We start from the raw sequence: 12,538 nt of genomic DNA on the forward strand, positions 1-12,538 counted from the left end.
GTTCATCTCGGTGTCGTCAATCTAGAGACAGAGGGATCTGGGAGAATTGAGTGTAAAAAACGAAGAGGACTAAAGTCTCGTTCGTGCAATAGCCCGCTTTACATAGAGCGCCAGACAATTTATACTCTGAGGGTTAAGCAAGGTCACGTGAGCAAAGTTCACATGAGTTCAAGCTTTAAACGATCAAAGGGCAGACGTTAAATGACGGCAGTAAGATATTGGGTAGTCTGAAGTAAACCCATTCCTGTTTACTACACCTGGGAGGGGCGCAAAGGCACCTTTCATGAGCAAACCCATGTCTAGAAGAAACAGAAGACTCTTGTTTTTTGGGGGTTTTCCCACAAGCACTCAGAATTCTCCTCACAGAGCTCTCTACTCTTGGACCATGCTCTGACTGACATTTTAAATTAATCCATGGCTTTCTTTGTTGTGTCTTGGCTGGTTTGAATGATAATGGCCCACACAGACTCAAATTTGAATACTTAGACCCCAGTAGGTGGAACTGCTTGGGATGGATTAGGGGGTGTGGCCATGTTGGAAGAGGTGTGTCACGGGGAGGGGCGGGACTTGGGGTTTCAAAAGTCTTGCCATTCCCAGAGTGTTCTCTGTCTCCTGCTTGTAGTTCTATGTGTGAGCTCTCAGATGCTGCTCCCTCCTGCTGTGTGCCGCCTGCCTCTCCACTCTGTCACCATGGACCATATCTCTCTGGAACCACAGCCCAATAAACCCTTCCTTTTATAAGTTGCCTTGGTCATGGTGTGTCATTACACAGCAACAGGAAGTAACTAAGACAGAAACAAGATACTCTAGTCAGGGTTCACGAAAGGACCAAAATGGATAAAATTGATAATAACGGGAACTCATTAAACTGACCTACAGGATGCAGTTTGGGAAAGCCAGCAATGGCTATCTCACAAGGAAAAGGTCAAGGCTATCTCACAAGGTCAAGAATCCGGTAGCTTTTAGTCTATGAAGCTGGATGTCTCTGCCATCTAAGCCTGGTAATGGAGTCCCAGAGGCTTCCTGGGGGAGCTGCTGGTTTTCAGTCTACCTTACCATAGTGAAGACGTTGGGTTTAATACCAGCAGCAGCAACAAGGTAGAAGAGCTTACCAGCAAAGACAAAGGGCAAGCAGGCAAACAGCACAGCATCCCTTTTCCAAAGTCCTTAGATGTAAGGCTGTCACCAGAAGGTGTGGCCCAGATTTACAGTGTGTCTTCCCACCCCAAATAGCTCAATGAAGAAAATACCTTAAAGGTGTGTCCAGCAGCTAGAGTTTTAGAATATTCCATTTGTAGTCAAGCTGACAACCAAGGTTAGCTACTCCAGTGGTTTTGCTCACAGGATAATGCTGGCTTCCTTGAGTGAATTTGCCATTGTTCCTTCTTTTTCTGCTTTGTGAAGGAGTTTGAGAAATGTTGTTTTAGATCTTCCTTAAAAATCTGGTAGTATGGCTGGGCATGGTTGCGCACGCCTTTAATCCCAGTACTGGGGAGGCAGAGGCAGGTGGGTCTCTGTGAGTTCAAGTCCAGTTTGGTTTACAAAGCAAGTCCAGGACAGCCAGGACTACAAAGAGAAACTCTGTCTTGAAAAAACAAAACAACAAAATCTGGAAGTAAGCTGGGCATTGTGATGCACAGCTGTAATCCCAGAACTCTGGGAGGCAGAGGCAAGCAAATCTCTGTGAGTTTGAGGCCAGCCTGGTCTACAAAGTGAGTCCAGGACAGCCAAGGCTACACAGAGAAATCCTGTCTTGAAAAACCAAACCAAGCTGGTAGTGGCGGCGCACACCTTTAATCGCAGCACTCGGGAAGCAGAGGCAGGTGGATTGCTGTGATTTCGAGGCCAGCCTGGTCTACAAAGTGAGTCCAGGACAGCCAAGGTTATACAGAGATACTCTGTCTCAAAAACAAACAAACAAGCAAGCAAATGAAACCAACCAAACCAAACCAAACCAAACAAATTTGGTAGTAAGGGCCGGGCATGGTGGAGTCAGAGGCAGGAGCATCTGGAGGCCATCCTGGTTTCATAGTGAGTTCCAGGACAGCCAGGGCCATATGAAGACCCTGTTTTCAAACAAACAAACAAACAAAAATTTGGTGGTATTTAGCAGTGAATCCATCCAGTCTTAGATCTTTCTTTGTGAAGAAGCATTTAAAACAGATTTATTTTATTTTTTAAAATATTTATTTTATGCAAAGGAGTGTTCTTTCTGCATGTACACCTACATGCCAGAAGAGGGCATTAGAAGGCATAGGTGGTTGTGAGCCATCATGTGGTTGCTGGGAGTTGAACTCAGGACGCCTGGAAGAGCAGACTGTGCTCTTAACCCCTGAGTCATCTCTCCAGCCCCAGATTTATTTTATTTTTGACCATGTGTATATATGCGTATATATGCGCATGCAGGTGCCCACAGCATCTAGCAGGAGGCAACGGATTCCCCTGGAGCTGTAGTTATGTGTGGGTAAGGACCACCCAGCATGGATGTTGAGAACCCAGGTCCTCTGCAAGAGCACTGAGCTCTCTTAACCACTGAACCCTTTCCCCAGCCCTGTGAGCAGACCCTCAGTCACCACCTCAGTCTCATTGTTGTGAGTCTGTTTAAGTTGTTAATAAGTTCTGATCTAATTGTGGTAGGTTACGTGCATTGAGAATGTTATCCATTTCTTCTATGGGTCCCAGGTCTTTGGAGTAGAAGTTTTCAAAGTATTCCCTAAGGATCTTCTGAGTTCACTGGAGTCTATTGTAATAACTCCCTCTTTACCTCTAAGTTTATTAATTTGGCTCTTCTGTCTCTTTTGATTAATTTGGTTGTTAAGTCTTGTTAATATTTTCAAAAATCTAACTTTCTGATTTTTGTGGAATGTAGTGTTTTATGTTTTATCATTGTATCATTAAAACCTACAGAAAATACACAAAGGCCAACTTTCCCTCCTAAGTCCCTGGTGGTGGTGGGTCTTCTTCTTCTTCTTCTTCTTCTTCTTCTTCTTCTTCTTCTTCTTCTTCTTCTTCTTCTTCTTCTTCTTCTTCTTCCTCTTCCTCTTCCTCCTCCTCCTCCTCCTCCTCCTCCTCCTCCTCTTCTTCTTCTTCTTCTCTTCTTTTTCTGAAACAGAATTTCTCTGTGTAGTCTTGGCTGTCCTGCACTCACTTTGTAGATCAGGTTGGCCTCAAACTCACAGAGATCACAGGTGTGTGCCACTATGCCCAGCTCCCCTGTGGTTCGTTTGAACAGGTTGGGCACAGTATGATGTGTAAACAGGAGTGTGCTGCGTTTCCTGCCTGTCTTGAGAGGTTCCTGTGTGGATCTGATTCTGTGATTATCTGGTTGAAAGACCAGGAAAGGTCTTTACTTGTTCCTTATTCTGTATGAACTAGGAATGATCAGGTCTGCACCTTTCTGAATAAACTGCCTTTAATTCCCATCTCAGTTATCAGTGCCATAAGACTGAAGACCACCTGAAAGAGATGCCTCAGGGCTTGCCTGTGGGGTTATCTTTTATTTGTTTGTTTTTTCAAGACAAGGTTTCTCTGTGTAGCTTTGTCTGAACTAGACTCACTTTGTAGACCAGGTTGGCCTCGAACTCACAGCCATCTCTCTGGCTGCCTCTGCCTCCCGAGTGCTGGGATTAAAGGCCTGTGGGCTTATCTTGATGGAGTAAATAGAGATGAGAAGACCTGCCCATGGTGGGCGACACCATTCCCTAGGCTGGAATCTTGGACGATTAAAAGGTAAAAGGTGAGCCGATCATAAGCCTTTGTCCCCCTCTGTTCCTTGACTGTGGGTATAATGTAATAGCTACCACAAACTCTTGTTTCTGTGACTTCTACAGTATAATGGATTACAACCTGGAACTGTGAGCCAGTACCCCTTTCTCCCTCAAGTTGCTTTTATTGGGGTATTTCATCACGGCAACAGGAAAAGTAATAAATGCAGCAGTGTGCAACCATGCAGTATTTGAGAGCCCACATTACTCCCTTCTGGGAAATGCACTATTGGGGATCCCTCACCAACTGACTGATATTGGACTTACATTCTGAGGAGTCACCCCACAGTGGGAAGGCACAGTGCTGAAAGAAATTTCAATCATGAATATCACGTTTACTGTGATTTTATTTCTTGTAAGTTGATGGTGTGAGGAAAATGAGAAACCATTTACCCAGCTCTGGAGCTCTGAATTCTGAGAAATGACATTACTAATTTGTGGTTTGGGTGAGACAGAGACCAAGTCCAGAAAGTCAGCACACTGCCTGCCCAGCTGTGTCCTCTACACCAGGTCCATGGCTGGTTGGTTGAGATAATCAGCGCCATCTGCAGGCAGAACGCTGGAAATTGGCGAAAGATCCATATTAAAGAGCGATCTCTGTGAGTTCAAGGCCAGCCTGGTCTACAAAGTGAATCTAGGACAGCCAAGGCTACACAGAGAAACCCTGTTTCGAAAAAAAAAAAAATCAGTAAGTTCCCTCCTTGTCTCTGAACATCTTTATATTGATTTAGTTCTTTGGGATTAAGCAACAATATTCAAGGTCTATCTGACTTCAAAGAATCTCTACACTAAACTTGACAGACCCTGAGATGGGACCTATTACCTTCCACTCACATCTGACAAACTTTAATGCAACCTCAGGTATACAGTATGCAAAGTATGCGTGTAAACCAAGCATTTACTGATGATAAATCATAAAATCATTTAAAGGCTATTCTTGAGTTCACATATGCTTTTTCCATTTACTATAAATGGAAGCAATTTTTCATATCACAACAGATATGTTTCTTTTTGTATAGAGAACTAAATCATGGTTGAATATTTGCCACTGCAGGTCATGGCCTTCTCATTTTTTTTCAGAGTTAATGAATATTTTTTTATTTTACAATTGTCAATGCTGAGAACCCTGCTTTGAGTTAAACATATAGTATAAAATGGCAGAAGCGTGTTTAGGACCATTTCAGAAACTAGAATGGAAATTTTGTCTTAATCCCAACCCGAAATTTCATTTTATTTATTATTTTATTTTATTTGGTTTTTTCAAGACAGGGTTTCTCTGTGTAGGCTTGGCTGTCCTAGACTTGCTTTGTAGACCAGGCTGGCCTTGAACTCACAGTGATCCACCTGCCTCTGCTTCCGGAGCGGTGGGATTAAAGATGTGTGCCACCATGCCCAGCCATTTTATTTGTTTTGTGTGTATGGGTGCTTGCCCTGCACGTATGTCTGTGTACCCACGGAAGCCAGAAGGTGTATTATATTCCTGGAAGTGGAGTTACAGGTGGTTGATAGCAGCCAGGCAGGTGCTGGGAATTGAACCTGGGTCCTCTGGAAGAGCAGCCAGTCCTCTTAACCGCTGAGCCATCTCTCCAGCTCCTGAAATAACAATTTTTAAAACTAAGCATTTGCTGTGATTTTGAGGTCAGTCTGATCTACCAAGTGAGTCCAGGACAGCCAAGGCTACACAGAGAAACCCTGTCTCAAAAAACCAAAAAACCAAAACCAAACCAAAAAACAAACAAACAAACCTAAGCATTTTAACTTGATTCAATCCAAAGATAAAGTGACTTGGTAATTACATTGTAAAGAAGGACAGCAGGAACATATTACAACCATTTTCTTTTATTAAGACATTATGTTTCTATAAGAACAGAAACTTTGTATACTGCAATCCGTAAAAACTGCAATCCAGCCTGGTCTACAAAGCGAGTTCAGGACAGTCAAGGCCACACAGAGAAACCCTATCTCAAAAAACAAAACAAAAACAAACAAACAAAAAAAAACCCTGCAATCCATATCATATCAGCTCTCCCCTGAGCTGCAGTGTTTCGGAGTGTTCACTGGTGGTGTCTGGTTTGAGGGGCTCCTCTGTGGGAAGTGCGCATGCGTGCTAGGAACAGGGCTGCAGAGATGCTAGGAGACACAACACCGGTAAGCACGGCCAGAAGCAACCAGGCACTGTGCTGCCAGAAACCTTTCAGTGTTACCAACGTTTTCACAAGCCTTACACTGAACTGTGCGACCCTTTGGATTCCAATCTACAGAGAAACGGGACTCATTTGTAAAACTGCATAAATCTCAACCGCCAGTCTGCATTCAGACTGCATGCCTTGCTGCTGGTGCCTGGGACATCCTGGCTGATGCCACCAATAGCTTTCACACCCTTTCTTTGAACCAACATTTGTGTATACCTAGGACTTTTCTTTTTTCCTCTTTTTTAGTTTTTCGAGACAGGGTTTCTCTGTGTAGCCTTGGCTGTCCTGGACTCGCTTTGTATTTGTAGACCAGGCTGGCCTCGAACTCACAGCGATCCACCTGCCTCAGTCTTCTGAGTGCTGGGATTAAAGGCTAGCGTCACCACGCAGGGCTAACTGGGACTTTTCTATCTTTACAATGTTTAAACCCAAGAAACAAAAAAATGCAAACTTTCTGAGCCCAAACTCCCATCCCCCAACTGCTGCTTGACTTCCTGGTCTTCCTGGTCAGTCAACTTTCTGGAAAGATCCGGGTAATTTTCTTTGTTTGTTTTTGTTTTATTTTTGGTTTTTCAAAACAGGGTTTCTCTGTTTTAGCCCTGGCTGTCCTGGAACTCACTCTGTAGCTCAGGCTGGCCTTGAACTCACAGAGACATGCCAGCCTCTGTCTCTCAAGTGCTGGGATTAAAGGCTGTGTGTCGACTAGATCTGGGTACTTTTTTTTTTTTTTTTTGCTATTTCTGCTTCTTCCTTTTTTCAGACCTCAGGCCTCTTCAGATTCTGTCCCTCCCTGTTCTCCATCAGATAACGCCACCAAGGCAACAGCATGGCCTCCCTTCATTGTGTGTTCAAAATATTTGCTCATCACGTGTTGAGGATACACACATTCCTAGGCTCTTCTCACCCCTGTCATAGTCCAGCTCACTCGTGAATTGCTATTCAGCCTCTTGCTTGGACCACTCGGCATGAACTGCTCCCATCCTTTGACCAACCTTGCCTTTAGTGGCAGCTTAGAGGCCATCTCTTCGCTATCCCTTTCTGTAGCACCCAGGTCAGCCTGCCTCCTCTCACTGGCACCCACGCAGCAGCATAAGTGATTTTGTACAAGGGAACCGTCACTTTCTCCTTAGGCTTCAGGCACTATGTCACCTGCTCATACGTGATTCCCAACCTTCGACCTTCCCGCAATTGGGCTAGGAGCCCCTGCTCAATTGCTCCAACAACACCTGAGTATTTCTCCCTCCGTCTGTGTATTGTCTCCTGCATCCCTTGAACTCCCAGAAACCATAGTGCCTAGCACACGTTCCTCAAAACTGGGAGTTTGTAAACATAGTGTTCACAGATGAGAAAATAGAATTCAGAAGCAGGAAAGGCAGGTTGAATTCTGATGGGTGGTCCCCAAATGAGTAGGGAGCATGCTGAGAGGATCGTTTTGCGAGGCTTTTTCTTCTCTTCTACAATGTGGGGTTTAGATATACTGAACCGGTCCTAGGGATGAAGCTCAGCTTGGTCCTGCTGAAGCGCAGGCCAACAGGTGGACCGAAGGCGAGGGTAGGACCGCCAGCTCCCTGGAATTGACTTGCTTCTGTTGAGCGCAGGAAAACAAAGCGGGTGTGTGTGGGGGGGGGGGGAACTGGGTGTGTCCCGGGCCTTGGGGGGTGGGTTACACTATTCCAATCCCCCGGACAAATGGGTGAAGTTAGAAACTAAGGGTGGGGGAGGGATTTCCAGGAAATGAAAGCGAAAGAAAGTTAAATAACTGAGCCGCTTTGAGCAACCCGGCAGTGTCCGCTTCCTAGTCCAGTCAGGATGGCAGCGTCCGGCTCCTTCCCGCTGCTGGTCGAGGGGTCTTGGGGCTCCGATCCCCCAAAGAACTTGATCAACAAGTTGCAAGTGTACTTCCAGAGCCGGAAGAATTCGGGCGGAGGGGAGTGCGAGGTCGTCCCTGAGCCCGGGAACCCAGCGCGCTTCCTGGTGCTCTTCTACCCGGAGGATGGTGAGGGGCGCAAAGGCCGGGGGAGGGGTCGCCCGGCGCGGAGTTCGGGGCCACGGGTGGCAGACCCAGCACTCGGGCTACAGCCCGGTGGGAGAGGGAGGTCGTGGAGGCAGAATCTGGGTGGCGAGAGCATCTTGGAGTAGGAAAGGCTTTCCTGGCGCTGTGAACCTTCCTGTGACTTTTTTTTTTTTAATTTTAAACTTTTCTGTTTTTATTATTCTAGTGGTGTAGGAAAAGAATTCAGAAACTTGAGTTGTCCTGGACAGCTAGCATCGCAGGGTTTTGGGGGAGGTTAGTTTGAAGAGGGAAAAGGCCTGGGGCTCCTGTGCCACAGCCGGGGGTCTTGTTCCTGCTTTGTCCTGCAACACCAAGGTGACCTGAGGTGTCTGTAAACATTGAGCCCGGGTTGGAGTGCTGGGTGGAGGTGTCCCTCATCTGGGGAAGCAGTTGACTGTTCCCCACCTCTGTCTGCATTCCGCAAGGGAGGCCCAGCCTAGCTTTGCTTGCTTGCTTTGGGTGGCTGAGTGGAAGCTCAAGACCTGTGGCATCTGCAAAGCCACCTTTTTGTCCCCATCTGAGATTTTGTAGACCAGGGTCATCTTTGGAATGCAGACAATGCCACCGTCTTGTCCTTGGATTTGGAGGAAACATTCGGGCTAGAGAGGCAAGGAGACTGAGGAGGCCTGGCAGCTGGCCAGGTAGCGGCCCAGCAGGGATCCAAGAAGGAAAAAAAAATGAAAGGTGTAAACAGGTTTTTGGAAAGCCTGGGTTGGAGGGCGCTAGAGACCAGCAGGGCTCTGGCCCCTTCCGGAAAACAAGGACTGTATTTTCCTAGTTTCGATTTCACACGGGAGTGCCCAGCTGGGTAGCTGGTAGCAGAATCTTTTTTTTTTTTTTTCTTTTCCTAGAGCAGTGGTTCTCAGCCTCCCTAATGCTGCGGCCTTTTAATTCAGTTCTTTATATTGTGGTGGCCGCCCCCGACACCACCATAAAATTATTTTCGTTGCTACATCATAACTAATTTTGCTCACATCATGTAAAATGTAATGTAAAAAAAGAATTTTCCCCCAATGGTCATAGGCTAACCTCTGAACGGGACATTAGATCCCAAGGGGTTGCGACCCATAGGTAGGTTCGGAACACCTCTTGAGGGTTCCCAGTTGGATTCCAGTTGCTAGTACCCCAGTAGACAGGAGGAGTGCATTCTTCTCTTTTTCTTTTAAAAAAATTTTAGTTTTATTTTATGTGCATTGGTATGTAGGTGTCAGATGCCTTGGAACTGGAGTTACAGACAGTTGCGAGCTGCCATGTGGGTACTTGGAATTGAATCCAGGTCCTTTGGAAGAGCAGACAGTGCTCTTAACCACTGAGCCATCTCGCCAGCCCCACATTCTTCTCTTAAATGCCACAATCCTCAAATGTTGGTCGCATGTTGGGAGTACAGGCGACTGGCATCCTGGTCACAGAGAGTGTGTAGACACAGCTCCGGCTCTATTCTAGACACTTTAGTCCAGTGAGTGTGAGGTGAGTGAGCGGTGTGCCACCAGTCCTGAGGTAACACCCGGGACATGCTAAGCTTAAACAAACAAACAAAACCTTTGCTGTTTATTGGGGGTGGGGGGACTCAAACCAACAAAATGGAGAGACTATCTAAGATATTGGTAGTTTAATGGCAAACACGGCATGGAAAAAAAATAATTGTTGTGACAATGCAGTTCCCGTCTTCACAGCAGACCCCTGAGCTGACAAGGTGACTCAGCGCCAAAAGCCTGGGCTCACGACGAAGTCACCAAAAGCAAGATCTCTGCTCAGCTTTCTCCCTGCAGGGCTCCCGGTTCACACACTCCCCCCCCACCCCCCACTTCCCCCAGGAGGCACAGGTGATCCCTCTGGCTTCACTCCCAAGAGAGATGACTCAAACTCTATTAAAATGTAACAGTGTTGAGGGCCAGTCATTAGGGTGACTAGAATCTCTGTTCACTTTCGGTTTCCTGTTCGACCGTTTCCTCAGTAGCAAGTCATCTGGAATTTCCCTGCAACAGATTTACAGCCCCGGATTCACTGTGTTTACAGCCCGAGGGCAGTAGCATTTCTTTCCAGTAGAGGGCGCCACCCTCCGCCCTAGAGGTAGTCTGAGCATAGCCTGATGGTACTACTGAGCCTCTTGGCTGTACTATATATTGGTCGGAATGGGAAGATCTGACCTTTGTAGGCTAATTGGGTTTGTATACTGTTTATGTATCAACTTACTGTCTTTTTAGTTTTTTTTTCTTTTTTAATTAGAACTTTGAGCCTGCTAGGCAGCTGCTCTATGAATGAGCTTCACTCTCAGACCCTAACTCAAAACACAGTAAACCCCATTTCAGATGGGCACAGTTTATTACACTTTCTAGTCCTAATTTGCCTCCTGTTTATTGTGTAGAGGCCTAGGTATCCTTGAAGTTAAGGAACTCATCTTCTTAAAAAAAGAAAAAAAAATGTATTGCCGAGTGGCGGTGGCAGCAGCAGTGCACTCCTTAATCCTTAAAACCCCTGCGCTCGGGAGGCAGAAGCAGTCAGATCTCTGAGTTCAAGACCAGCCTGATTTACAAAGTGCATTCCAGAGCGGAGCTGCACAGAAAAGTGCTGTCTCACAAAACAAAAACAAACAAACAAACAAACAAAAAAAACTTATTTTTATTGTATGCATATGAGTGATTGCCTGCATATATGTCTGTATACCACATGCATGCAATGCTTGCAGAGGCCAGAAGAGGGCGTTAGAACTCCCTGGAACTGGAGTTGCAGACGGTGTAACCAGTGCTCTGAACCACTAAGCCATCTCTCCAAGCCTAGACCCCCACCACCTTGTTAAGTGAAACTGAACGTAGATGACCCAAGGCGGCCACAAGCGGGAGGCTGGACATCAGAATTTTACTTCCTCCTCCCAGATACACCTTCTTGATGGGGGTCACATACTGTTTTGCCACCATTGCTCTCTGAGGGTACCATGTCCATACACAGTGCATACGATCTAAGAGGAGGCACTCATCTCTGGATGGACTTTGCCAAAGTGCTGGAAAGAAGAAAAGGAATGCCACACAGAGGTGCATCTCCCCGCTCAGTGCAGCTTCCCCGGAAACACCCCTCTATCACAGAATACAGAGTCCAGCGATCCTTCTCAGATGGATTCTAACGCCTGTATCTGGGGGGACATCTAAATGAAGTCCTCTTTGGCCTGTCCTCTTCATGGCTGAGATGGGAGAGCTATCACACCTCCCTTTATGATAGGCTCTGAGTGCATCAGACCAGCCCATCAGGGTGCAATAGGAACCCCACATTTGGTTGCTGCTGTGAACAGCAGGGCTCTGATACCTTTTTCCTTTATCCTTGTGCAGCATTTTCTGTGCTGGGCATGCCCGTCCTGTTCCTTACACACACATACACACACACTCACACACATACACACTCACACACTCATGCATGCACGTGCACACACACTCATGCATGCACACACACACACACACACACACACACACACACACACACACACACCCCTGTTCTCCATGGTCTGAGCTATGCTGATTTTCCTCTTCTCTCTCTCTCTGACTGCTGCTTGCAGTTTACACTTTCATAGCTCTTTGTGTGATTGACAGCATTTCCTGAGAATACTTTAAATAGAGAAACCTCAGCTCCAGTGGGTGTTTGTTTCTTTACAGCCACCCAGGTAGTTTGTGACAGAGTTGGAAATCAAACGACAAGACTTTGGGTTCTGTTCAGTTTTCACTGTATTTCGGCTGTCTGGTGTTCTAATTCTGTTTTTTTGCAAAACTTCCTCTATTCCATTTTTTAAAAACAATCTACTCCATTTACTACCAAGTATGGATTATTTATTATTGCAGGCTAATGTGTTAGTTGAAATGGCTGGACTCTTGGTCATTCTGATAATGGCCATCTGGGTCAGCTTCCGAGAACCATATACCCAGTCATCCCTGTAATTATAAATATTTCTACCTCTGAAGCCTACCGAATATAGTACGGGTACCACACTACTACACTCTTTCTATCTCTTCAACGTAATGCACTTAACACTGGCTCAGAACAACCCCCGTTAACTTCATTAGTTCATAAGAAGACTGAGGTAAATAAGATTTGCTTAGCAGGATGCTAAAGGAACCAGAGTTCTGTTACTGTGATAGTGTATCTGAGATAATCAGCTTGAACAGACGAAGGGTTGATCTGGCCTCAACAATTTTGGAGTTTTCAGTCTCCAGTCAGTTGGCCTGCTGCTTTGGGGCCAGTGGCACATGGCAGTACACCCTGTCAAGAACTCCTGGCTGTGAAGTGGTAAAGGAGGAAAGGGGAGGAGGTCCCAGGATCACTCCTTCCCTGCCTCCCACAGAATCATCTTCCAATGACCTGACTCCTTCCTCTCAGCCCCACTTCGTAAAGCTTCCACAACTGCGCTGTGAGCTGTGCAACCGTGCTAGTGTTCTCAAGGCCCTTGGGGGACACTCCATAGCTAAGCCAAAGCAGTAAATATTAAAAAGTATGTCCCCCAAAATCTTAGGCTGGGTGTAGGAGTCACCCCTTTAATCCCAGCACTC

At 46.2% G+C, this 12,538-nt stretch overlaps 1 protein-coding gene across 1 annotated transcript in view; it reads left to right on the forward strand.

The window, feature by feature from the left end:
• The first annotated feature begins 7,711 nt into the window (after positions 1–7,711).
• Positions 7,712–12,538, forward strand: part of PARP14 (poly(ADP-ribose) polymerase family member 14) — a 32,999-nt gene continuing 28,172 nt past the window's right edge. The window contains exon 1 of the mRNA XM_084800493.1: positions 7,712–7,952. Coding sequence (XP_084656619.1) covers positions 7,766–7,952 — 187 coding nt within the window. The 5' untranslated portion in view covers positions 7,712–7,765. The remainder of the gene's footprint in view (positions 7,953–12,538) is intronic.

Source organism: Acomys minous (assembly GCF_964271855.1).
Source record: "Acomys minous genome assembly, chromosome: 11".
Classification (NCBI taxonomy): domain Eukaryota; kingdom Metazoa; phylum Chordata; class Mammalia; order Rodentia; family Muridae; genus Acomys; species Acomys minous.